Source organism: Aedes albopictus, chromosome 1 (assembly GCF_035046485.1).
Source record: "Aedes albopictus strain Foshan chromosome 1, AalbF5, whole genome shotgun sequence".
Classification (NCBI taxonomy): domain Eukaryota; kingdom Metazoa; phylum Arthropoda; class Insecta; order Diptera; family Culicidae; genus Aedes; species Aedes albopictus.
The window spans coordinates 163,415,580-163,427,861 of record NC_085136.1 but is presented as its reverse complement, the minus strand read 5'-3'; the positions used below and the strand labels follow the sequence as shown (position 1 = coordinate 163,427,861).

Genomic DNA, 12,282 nt, shown 5'->3' with positions numbered 1-12,282 from the left:
GTCGTAAGCTGTCTAAAGGTCATAAAAAAGCTTTTCCGTGTCAATAGGCTCTATAGAAAATTTTCAAATGTTCTCAGGCATTATAAATAGTAAGCACTGAAATAAGCCGTATATTACCCAAGTAACCACTAAGCCCTGTCGTAAGCTGTCTAAAGGTCATAAAAAAGCTTTTCCGTGTCAATAGGCTCTATAGAAAATTTTCAAATGTTCTCAGGCATTATAAATAGTAAGCACTGAAATAAGCCGTATATTAGTATATGACGCTATGCTATAGTGCTTGTAAACCCAGTGTCTATGAGCCGAATAAGAAGCCTGACAGTGCTGTTAAAAGGCTTGGCCTGCATGACGTTTATATCAATCAAAGCTGATTTCAAGCAAAACAAAAATAAACCCTCGACTGATCCGGAGCAAGACGATCAAATATCCTCGGAAATTTCTTCCGATCAATAGGGTGTTTGAAGCTTGTTATCAGACACTTTAAGCATTGAATTGATACAGAAAATGTATAACTACTTTCTCGATTATATTATTAATGCATCGGATGTTAATCTGTGGAGTATCAATCGTTTTATCCACATCCACAGACGAACACCAAAACTAATCGATGAGCGATGAGCCCCATTTTGATTATCCTGTTATTGAACCTCGTCAACCTCCCAAACTTCCCTAGCTGCATCTCCTGCAAATCTCTCTCAGCCATCCATAAAACCATTTTATACATTTCGAATGCGGACACTTTGTGCCCGATTTCCGATCTGAACATCGGATCGTCCGGAACATCAACGCTGTACCAACTTGTCTGCTTTTCTTTAAATACGGTGCTGAGCCAACCGATCTGTTGGTTCATCGATGGAGCAGATGGGAAATGTGACGAAATCCACTTAGAAATAACAATCCCGAGGATATCAGATCGAATCTGGGTCAGGCCGTAAAAATCGAAAAAAAATAAACTTCAATGGAAAAAACATCCAGAACAAAAAAAAAAAGAAGGTGTAAATAACTTTCTTTTTTTTGCTTTTTTTCTGACTCTCATTTGACAACTCTTCCACCAGAGACTTGGTACGCAGATTGAAGCTGGCCGTATATCAGTCGAATATTTCGCCAAAATTGGCTTTTAAGCAGATCTATTATAGGATGTAGTTCTGCTAAGCTCTGTTAACATTGCTCTTCATGTGAATATAGAACCTGGTGCCAATTTTTACGGCTTAGTGGTTACTTGGGTACCCAGACGGATCCGGTCGTGTTCGGTTCCGCCTACCAGCATGTACTTTGTTTTTGAGGCATTCACCACCAGTCCGACCTTTGCTGCTTCGCGTTTCAGGCGGGTGTACAGTTCTGCCACCGTTCCAAATGTTCTAGCGATAATGTCCATGTCGTCCGCAAAGCACACAAATTTTCCGGATTTTGTGAAAATCGTTCCCCGGCTGTTGAGCCCGGCTCGTCGCATCACACCTTCCAGCGCGATGTTGAAGAGTAGACATGAGAGTCCGTCACCTTGTCGCAGTCCCCGGCGAGATACGAATGAACTGGATAGTTCACCCGAAACCCTTACGCAGTTTTGCACACCGTCCATCGTTGCTTTAATCAGTCTAGTCAGCTTCCCAGGAAAGCTGTTCTCGTCCATGATTCTCCATAGCTCTGAGCGGTCGATACTATCGTATGCCGCTTTGAAGTCGATGAACAGGTGGTGCGTTGGGACCTGGTATTCACGGCATTTCTGGAGGATTTGCCGTACGGTAAAGATCTGGTCCGTTGTCGACCGGCCGTCGATGAAGCCGGCTTGATAACTTCCCACGAACTCATTTGTTTTAGGTGACAGACGACGGAAGATGATCTGGGATAGCACTTTGTAGGCAGCATTCAAAATAGTGATCGCCCTGAAGTTCTCACATTCCAAATGGTCGCCTTTCTTATGAATGGGGCAAATTACCCCTTCCTTCCACTCCTTTTTTGAGCTGGTGAATGGCATCCTTAACTTCCCTCAGCGTGGGAGTTGGTTCATTTCCGTCCTCCGCTGCACTGGCGTCGTCGTTCCTTCCGTTGCCGTGGGCTCCCGTGCCTACGTTCTCCACGCCGTTTAGGTGCTGATCGAAGTGCTGCTTCCACCTTTCGATCACCTCACGTCCGTCCGTCAAGAGGCCTCCGTCTTTATCCCTGCATATTTCGGCTCGCGGCACGAAGCCGTTGCGGGATGCGTTGAACTTCTGATAGAACTTCCGTGTTTCTTGGGAACGGCACAGCAGTTCCATTTCTTCACACTCCGCTTCTTCCAGGCGGCGCTTTTTCTCCCGAAAGAGGCGGGTCTGCTGTTTCCGCTTCTGTTTGTAACGTTCCACGTTCTGTCGAGTCCCTTGCTGCAGCATTACCGCCCTCGCTGCGTTCTTCTCCTCCAAAACTGTTCTGCACTCTTCGTCGAACCATTCGTTCCGTCGATTCCGTTCCACGTACCCGATGGTGCTCTCGGCTGCGTCGTTGATGGCTGCTTTCACTGTACTCCAGCAGTCCTCTAGAGGGGCCTCATCGAGCTCGCCCTCGTCTGGCAACGCGGCTTCGAGATTCTGCGCGTATGCTGAGGCGACATCCGGTTGCTTCAGTCGCTCTAGGTTGTACCGTGGCGGTCGCCGGTATCGTACATTGTTGATGACGGAGAGTTTTGGGCGCAGTTTGACCATCACCAGATAGTGGTCGGAGTCGATGTTGGCGCCACGATAGGTCCTGACGTCGATAATGTCGGAAAAGTGCCGTCCGTCAATCAGAACGTGGTCGATTTGAGATTCCGTCTGCTGTGGTGATCTCCAGGTGGAACGATAAGGGAGGCTGTGTTGGAAAAAGGTGCTACGTATGGCCATATTTTTGGAGGCGGCGAAATCAATGAGTCGTAGGCCGTTTTCGTTCGTTTGCTGGTGGGCGCTGAACTTACCAATCGTCGGTCTGAATTCCTCCTCCTGGCCTACCTGAGCGTTCAAATCTCCTATGATGATCTTGACGTCGTGGCTTGGGCCGCGGTCGTACTCGCGTTCGAGCTGCGCGTAAAATGCGTCCTTGTCATCATCAGTACTTCCGGAGTGTGGGCTGTGCACGTTTATTATGCTGAAATTGAAGAATCGGCCCTTGATCCTCAACCTGCACATTCTTTCGTCGATCGGCCACCAACCGATCACGCGCCTCTGCATATCACCCATCACGATGAAAGCTGTTCCCAGCTCGCGTGTGTTGCCGCAGCTCTGGTAGATGGTATGATTACCTCTAAACGTTCGCACCATGGATCCTGTCCAACACACCTCCTGCAGCGCTACGATGCCGAACCCGCGGTCCTTCAGTAGATCGGCGAGTATGCGGGTGCTCCCAATGAAGTTGAGAGATCGGCAGTTCCACGTACCGAGTTTCCAATCGCAAGTCCTTTTTGTTCGCTGGGGTCGTTGCCGTTGGTCTCGGTTCGTATTATTCCGTTGCTGATTTTCCGTTACAATGGTTTTTTACGGCTGGCTCGTAGGGCCTGACACCAACTCCCTACTTTCCGGAGGACCATAGTGCACAGTTGAGCTTAGAGTCCTTCCCTGGCACTCGGACGTAGATCAGCCGCCCCTAACATGGGGATCAGACGCTGTTGTGAGCCGCTCCTCCTGGAGAACAGACGCTCAGGTTTGCCGAAGCAAACCCCCCCCCTCCCCTGTCAGCCTACGACCAAAGTTCCCACCGGTGTTGGTTACCCGATCTTCCCTAAGGTTGCTCATAGTTTCCGGCCGGTACCGCGTGGAGGTAGGGATAGGAGTTGCTGGGCAGAGGCTAGTGGATCACAATGGGATCTGAATTGCGCAGCATACCCAGCCTTTACCGTGCCATAATATCCAAGATGTTGGTCCGAAATCCAAGATGGCGGCTCCAAATTCAAGATGGCGGCTGTTTAATGAAGTATATTTTTCGTAGGGAAGATGCCTGGACGCCAAAAATGGCGACCAAAACATCCAAGATGGCATTCTTAAATCCGAAATGGCGGCTTCAAATTCAAGATAGCGTCTTTTTCTTAAGAGTTTGAGGCTCAAACATTAAAAGTCAGATAAACGATATGATTTCTGGTATCATGAAATGGATTTCTGTTAATTGTATGAAAGTGCGATATACATCAACATTTCGCTTGAGTTTTATTGAAATGGGGTTTCGAAGGCACGAGAAAGGCGCCATCACCGCTAGGTGGATTAATTAGGGTTTTTATTTTTACAATGGTGTCTATTGTAAAAATATGGTTCTAAATAGTACCACAGACAAACAGACGTCTCACTCTACTCACTTCCCATCGTTTCACTTTTTAACGGATTATTCAAATATTCCGTAGTTCGCAAATCGCTTGCTCATGGCGCTCGCATCGTTTTTGCTCCTGTTTGACGTTTGCTCACTACCGCCATCTACTCAGTAGATTTGCGTACCACAGCATAATTAGCATTGGGCGACTATGTTTGCGTGACGATGATTTTTATCGCATTTTCTTCCAAGTGACACGTCTGTTTGTCTGTGATAGTACTGTAACAATACAACGTTCGGTTTTTCTACTATATTTTTTATTCGGGTCATTACCCTAATATTATCGTCGCACCACCAAATCGAAGTCGTCGCTAGAAGCACATGCGAAGTTGCAGCTGCGAAGTAAATTTGAATCTATTTTTTCTGTTGCTCATCATTAAGCTAATTAAGAGCAACAATATGCACTAATCCAAATTGAGTTGCGACATTTCTAAGTACACGGTAAAAAATCTGCACTCTGATATGAACAGATTGGCACTTGAATTCGCACTACTGTCCAAACAGTTTGTTAACATCTAAAAATCATTTGAAAAAGAACATCCAATGCCTCTTAAGTTTTACTGGAAGTGCACTTCAATTCATAAAATATTGTCAACATTTTGATATTTTCAAAACAAAAAAAAATAAAAAAGTGTACCCCCGCAACACCAAGATTCGATACCAGGACCTTGAGATTCATGGTCTTCTGCTTTACCACTACACTACTTCACATCTGATGATGAGGTGCGAATCGAAGCGAAACACTTTCCACCACCTGTCATCTATCCACTTATCCGCGAGCGGTAATGGCGGCGGCGGGCACAAATAACCGATTCGAATTTTGACGTTTCTTGGGGATCGCAATCGGTTGGCGCCACCAAACGGTGAGTTCCATCCTGCGTGCAGAATTTTTACCGTATATTGTTCGTGCAGTTGAAAATCGGAATTTATGACACGCGAAAATCGATGTTTCTCCTAAACCGTGTGTCGGACGTTCGTCGGGCACAATGCGCTGGATAGAGGGCCAGGTCCGCTGTCCAGCGCACTAGGGAACGTTCAAAAATTACGTCCATGATTTGGGGGAGGGGGGGGGGGTCTAGAAAAGTGTGACAGTACGTGTATTGGGTATAGGAAAAGTGCGTGACAGAGGGGGGAGGGGGGGTCTAGAAATCCCGAAAAACGATGGACGTAATATTTGAATCTTCCCCTACGTCCGACGTTAGGTTTGACCTATAGATTTTGAGAAAATTCGATAGTCGGGTGTGAGGAAACTTCGGGTTTCAACCGCGACGACAATACCTATAGGTTAAAAATCAATTTTCGCACGTTCGGTCACTTCGTATTTCGACCAAAAGCATAATAAATATTTGTAAGCGTATACGGTGTACACAAAATTCGTGACATTTTATTTTCAGTGTGGGACTTATGAGCGCACTCCCACCCAATCTTGACATTTTTGTCATAATAAACTTTTGGTAATGTTTTGTAAACAAAAATAGTTTTGCGAGTTTTCTGCAGTGCTTTGCGTTCTGAATGTTATTGAACAATTTTTCTAATAATCTCAATTTTTGTTCAACCCAAATCTAAACCATGGAAGCAATTTCCGGCGTTTCGCTGATGGCATCAATGTCTCCCGATACGGCCTTGAAACTGTTTGAAAATGGTGCCGTTTTAATCATTGCCGGCGTTCCGCCCGGGACCGAGTTCGGGATCGACCAGTGGTCTTTTGTGGTGGGAGAGAATTTTCGCGGCGTAAAAATGATCCCGGAAGGAGTGCACTTTGTGTACTGTGCATCCCAGGGCCCGTACGGGGATGCTGCACCCCGTGTGGGGTTTGTACACTTTTTCCGACGCGGTGAAATTATTGTCCGGGAATGGGACAACGAGAGGGAAGAACTAAAGCCCCGAATCCACGATGATGTCGAGGAGGAGCTTTGTAGAATTCGAGAAAACCTGAAGAATCTGGATAGGTAAGCGTTTGTTCTTGTTTATTATGTGAGAATGGATTCACGAGGATGTTCCATTTTAGGTACTTAGCGCCATATGACTATGATGGACTTGTTAAGTGGAGAAAACTTACCGGAAATATCACAGCGGAAACCGTTCAAAGGCATTCTCCTGAGTGTGGAGTGATTCGTAATACCGTGGAGCTTATGTCGTGCAGTGATGAGGAACGTCCGAGAGGAGATTCCCCCTTGTCGACCGTCAATTCATCACGACTTTCCAAGATCCGCTCCCTTATGAACGAAGAGGAATTGCTTCCCAATCTTAAGACACTCCCGGGTTCGGCACCACGTTTTACGACGCTTCCTCCGCGCTGTCCCAAAGACGCCAGTCCTGCAGAAATTTCTCAGCATCACATGGACTCCATAGCGGCAATTGATCAGTTGCTTCAGGATGGGCGCGAGGAAGCCGTATTCGCAGAGATTCAGTTCTCCTTTGTACTGTTCCTGAGTGGACATTCCGTGGAGTCACTAAATCATTGGAGGAAAATCTTACTGCTTCTAAGCAACTCGGAGAAAGCAGTGGAAGAATACCGTGGCTTTTTCCGCAATTACCTGACCGCACTCCAGTACCAGTTACCCGAGCTGCCAGTGGAACTGATGGAGCAAACGGAGTCGAACACAGTCTACCTGGACGTGCGGAGATTGCTCCTGAACAGCTATCACGCCGGCATTACCGCTGCGGCTCAAAGCTTGGAGAAAAGTTTGAAAGGTACGTTACTTTGGAGGTTTGAAAATTTATTCGAAGAAGATCCGGAGGACTTGCCAACTGTGGTGGATGTCGAGTAAAGATAATGAAACCCATGAAAACATTCGGCTTGACTGTATGATAGATGACTTCCATGTTTTTCTTAAACAACTAAACGGTTTCTTGTCGATTCTGATAGTAACCCCGAATGGTCACTGGTTTAACGCATAGGAAAGGCAGCGTAAGTCAATTAAGTTACTTCCGACACCAATTTAGTGCTAAATCCACAATAGACCGGCCCAAATACGAAAATGTCGAAAAAAATTCACAGGGCACCCTAAAGAATAGTTCTTTTGGATGAGAAAAACAATCTGTGAAAGTTTCAGCTTAATCAGTTGTTAACTGGGCAGGTGCAATATATTTCCCATATATTTGTACTGAACTCCATACAAGCTTCAACACATTTGCGCCAGCTTTGACCGATTGAGCTGAATCTTCCACAGGTTTACTCATCTAAAGACATAATTATGCCCGACATTTTTTATATTTGGACCAGTCTAATGCATCACAAGTTTGCTTCTTTCCATTGAAGCATGTTTCTCGATTCTTCTTCCGGAAGAAAATATAAATCACACTTTATGCAGAACGTCCGTTATGCCAAATGTATTTTAAGCCAACGTACCCATATTTACGGCGTAAATATGAAACATTTAGCAATTTGTACTGTTAACCAGCAAGCTGAGGAACAGACTTTGTTCCAAGTTTGCGACCATTCATTTACAAAGATTTACATTCATTTACTATTATCTCAGTTCAGAAGCATGCTATCGAAAAACAATGTATGGATGAATTTAACCTTGTAGTTTTATCTGAAAGTTTGCCGAATAACATTGGGATCGCACACGCATACCAAAGTCGTGAGCGAGCTGTGAAGGCAACTTTCCACAGCGTGAATGAAATTTACATTCACCGTGTGGAGAGTTGCCTTCACAGCTCGCTCACGACTTTGGGATACGTTTGCGACCCCAATGTTATTCGGGCAACTTTCAGATAAAACTACAAGGTTAAATTCATCCATACACTGTTTTTCGATACCATGCTTCTGAGCTGAGATAATAGCAAATGAATGTAAATCTTTGCAAATGAATGGTCGCAACCTTGCTTTGTTCCAGTTGGGACGTTACGCCAAGAAGAAGAAGAGCTTAATTCAAAGTTTTTCAGGATCCACTGAAATAAAAAATCGAGAATATTTTAGAAAGAAAGAAAAGGATTTTATTATAAAACTTTGTAAATACAAAGATATTGGAAAGAATTCATACCAGTCATGGTGTGACTTACGATGTTTAAAACTAATCTTAGGCATTTGTTAATTCAAATAATTTGCTATGCTAAGTACTAATACAACTTTGTTCCTATAAGGCAGAGTTATGGTTTCACATGTTGCACATTTGCGTTCATCCCGTTTAATCTCAATCATTTAGTCACTCTTAAGAACTATAGGTATTTATCTATACTGTCTGCTTGGGTTTTCTGGTTCGAGGTCGCCTCGTCCTTTTCGGCTTTGGGGGTCCTTCAGAGGTCATCGTTGGGCCCTGGTTTCCGACTGGCACCATGGTTGTTGGCTGCATTTTACGGCAGATGTTGAAGAAGATGTTTCTCGGATCTGGAATCTCACTCTGGCTGTTTGAGAAATCTCTCAGCAGGACTTCGAGGTACCTTTCCCGCCGCATGAAACTGCTATCTACGCCGTGGGCCTTGGTTATGTTTTCGACCGTGTTGTACATCCACAAGATAACGATTTCCTGATGTGGCGGAGTAAAATTATGCAATATTTCAGTCAGATCCAGCAGCGCTTCATAGAAGAGCACCACACAGCGTTCGTAGACGCACCGAAACCCAATATTGGTGCGGTAATTAATCTGAGGATCTATATCGGGGGTGACGGAGATCAATTTTCTGTGTAAATCAGCCTCAGTTACTTTAGTGAAGGCGTAGATGACTAAATGGTTGATTAGCTTTATGGCACACTCCTTGTTGACCAGTTCAGTGATTTCGATGGGAATCGCTCCAACTACATCCTGACCGTGAGTTTCCAAAGCCGTCGTTTGCTCGAGTGAGCCTTCGGTTAAAAGCGGCTTAGGCGGAGTAGTAACAATAGTTCTCTGTTCGGTTACCCACTGCTCAGTGTAATCTCGTTTTATACGATTGTTTATGCTGCAGATTGGATTTTCCAACGGATAACTTTCGATGGGTGGTAGTGGAGGAGGTATGATAGTGGTTTGTTCGTGTATCCACTGTTCGGTACGTTCTCTGTTACTAGTGCCGTTTATATTGCATATCTCATTTTCAACTATTTCAGGGACTTGCGGTTGTGCATCTACATCTGAATTCGTCTCAAAAGGAATTGTCGTGGATGTATCATCAGATTTTTCGGATTTGACGCACAAATCGATTATCTCACAACTTTTGTCCATTTATAAAGCCTGAAAATGTAAAGAATGGAGTATATTTGACTGTTAAGTTACATTATTTGAAAATATTTTAAAAAAATATGTACCTTAAATTTAATTTCTGGCACCAAAATATGTATACGTCGAAATAACTAACTTAAATATTAGGCATATTTAATTACATATTCTTAAAATGTTGTTGAAGAAACTTGTACTAACTCTGGCTGTCACTGTAGATCATTGCGAGTTAAACGTGGAATAATGAATAAATCTATTGGTGAGGAGAAATCTAATGAGCTTTCCTTAATGCTAAGTTATATAAGGCCGGAACAAATCTCATTTTCTTCGTTTGTCACAGTGTGCTTTGGTTGACCATAAATAATAAATGTATTTGATGAATATTGATGATATTTCCGCATCAGTTGTAGTTCGCTTATTTTTAGTACTAAAATTAAACACGGACAATTACAGAGGACAACACATGATATGCTACAGGGTTCATTCACAAATATCATAACGCCAAAATTGGCCTATTTTGATACCCACCCACCGGTGGCCACCCCTTCGTAACACTGTTTGTATGGGGAGAAATTTTTTTGTTCAAGGGAACGTTCATAAATTACGTCCAACATTTGGGGAGGGGGGGGGGGGGGTGTCTAGGAAAGTGTGACAGTACGTGTATAAGGTATAGGAAAATAGCGTGACAGAGGGGGGAGGGGGGGTCTAGAAATCCCGAAAAACGATGGACGTAATAAATGAATCTTCCCCAAGCTGTAACGCCACGAAGGACACCCACGCACCCCCTCCAGCGTTATGACATTTGTGAACAAGCCCATATCGAATTTATCAAAACGGTTACAGTAGACGTTCGCTCGGTGCAAACGCTTTAACTGCAATGCTTTTTAACTGCAAGTCCGCTAAGTGCAACAATTTTGCAGTTATCGCACCGCTATCCGTCAAAACGAAATGTCCAGCGATGCGATGTTTTTGGCATGCACTTTTGTTGCAGTGCGATGTTTTACTTATGCACATTATCTGCATTCTGCAGCAACTGACAGTTCTTTGACGTCTGTCAGTTGTTGCAGTTATCGAATTTCATTCGGTAAGTGAAACGTGAACATGTTGCAGTTATCGAACGTCTACTGTACTACTGTGCGCAGCATAGTTGTCCCATGTTATATGGGAATCCCTATTAACATGGGCAACTATGCTGCACACGGCAGTATAATACCAAAGTGTCCGAGTTTTGTGACAATATTAGTTTACGAAACAAGGCGCAGAATAAAGATTTTACAGCACGAGTCGTATATTCATTCAACGAGGCTTGCCGAGCTTATGCCAAGGGTATAACTTTTTTTTTTTTGAAAATCGGATCGCTTTGCGTTTCTCGACAGTTTTTTTGCACACTTCCAGTGCTATACAATCGGTTTAGGCAATTTTCAAAAACAAAATCAGAAAAATATGTTTTTTCATGTAAAAAATCCCATACATAAATACAAACTTCAATCGCGATGCGCATAATGTGGGCTAAAGCTAAACCAATCATGCCCAAAGATATCTAGATTGAGTTTAAATAAGGGCGAAAGTAACATGAGAGAATTCTCTTCATCGACTCTCTTCTGCGAATTAAAGTGACAAGATGCAAATTCAATCGAACTTTTTTACGCTTAGACGCTAGATTGCACCGCAACCTAGCGATTTATGACTAAAAAGTTCAACAATACGTGCATTTTGTCACTTTAATTTGAAGAAGAGAGAGTCTATGAAGAGAACTCGCTCATGTTACTTTCGCCCTTATTTAAACTCAATCTAGATATCATTTCAGGCGATTTGAGGAGGATGATTTACTTCAGTGTTAGCTGGTGAGAGGCGTAGCGTAAGAAACAAAACAAAAGCAAAAACCTACTAACCTGTAGTGCGATTTTATTCTCTTTCCAACCGAATTTATCTTCTGCCTTGGAAATCTTATGATCACTAATCACTCATGAACTATTAAAACGTAGTAACACAAATTTATCGGTAACTAAAACTACGTAAAGAGAGCAATTTAATTTGAGTTGGAAACAGGAAAAACCAAGAACGATTGTTTTTGTTTGTTTAACAAAAAACTGTCAACGAGTCGGGACCACGTTCACGGTGTTCTTATACTGTTTGCTACACGATAAGAAAAAGTTACTCACAAATGAGTAAGCTTCTCACAATGTATATGTCATAGGCAGCATCCATTTATTACGTAACGCTGAAATCGACATTTTTCAACCCCCCCTCCCCCCTCCGTAACGCTTTTTTGTATGAAAACCCAGAATTTTTTGTATGGGCCGTAACGCTCGGCCATACTACCCCCCCCCCCTCCCTCTATAGCGTTACGTAATTTGTGGATGGCGCCATATCCTAAAGCTTACACGGAGAGACGAAACTACCCAAAAGTGAGTTCTTTCCACCCAACTTCGGGGTTGCGTGCGTCAAGCCAATTTTGAGTTGATGGAATCGATATTTTTGTTGGGTTGTTCCCGCTTGCTTCCATGTGAAAAAAATACCTAATTTTAAGTTTTTTCCACCCATCCGAAATTTTGACTAGGTTGTATTCACTCAAATTTGAGTACTGCACTCAGCGAAAAAAACTAGCGAAATTCATCGAAATACCACAGACAAACAGACGTAACACTCTCACATTTCCCATCGTACACCGATTTAACGGTCCATTCAAATATTTGATAATTGGCCAACTGCCCACCCGTGGCGCTCGCATCGTTTTTGTTCGAGTTTGACGTTTGCTCACTACCGCCACCTAAATGATGGTCGGCCAAACTCAGTCCTTTTAGTATTGGGCGAACAGGTTTCCGGTACTATGATTTGAATCGAA

The 12,282-nt window shown here is 43.7% G+C and overlaps 2 protein-coding genes across 2 annotated transcripts; one reads left to right on the top strand and one right to left on the bottom strand.

Moving 5' to 3' along the window:
- Positions 1 to 5,762: 5,762 nt before the first annotated feature.
- On the top strand, positions 5,763 to 7,091 carry LOC109427652 (protein AAR2 homolog). The gene is made up of 2 exons (XM_019703222.3): positions 5,763 to 6,248; positions 6,308 to 7,091. The coding sequence occupies exons 1-2, from the start codon at positions 5,869 to 5,871 to the stop codon at positions 7,068 to 7,070; spliced, it is 1,143 nt and encodes a 380-aa protein (XP_019558767.3). The 5' UTR covers positions 5,763 to 5,868; the 3' UTR covers positions 7,071 to 7,091.
- Positions 7,092 to 8,218: 1,127 nt separating this feature from the next.
- LOC115260733 (uncharacterized) lies at positions 8,219 to 11,546 on the bottom strand. The gene is made up of 2 exons (XM_029862008.2): positions 11,330 to 11,546; positions 8,219 to 9,452 (listed from the first exon to the last, which is right to left on the bottom strand). Exon 2 carries the CDS (start codon positions 9,441 to 9,443, stop codon positions 8,478 to 8,480), a length of 966 nt encoding a protein of 321 aa, XP_029717868.1. The 5' UTR covers positions 9,444 to 9,452; positions 11,330 to 11,546; the 3' UTR covers positions 8,219 to 8,477.
- Positions 11,547 to 12,282: the final 736 nt, after the last annotated feature.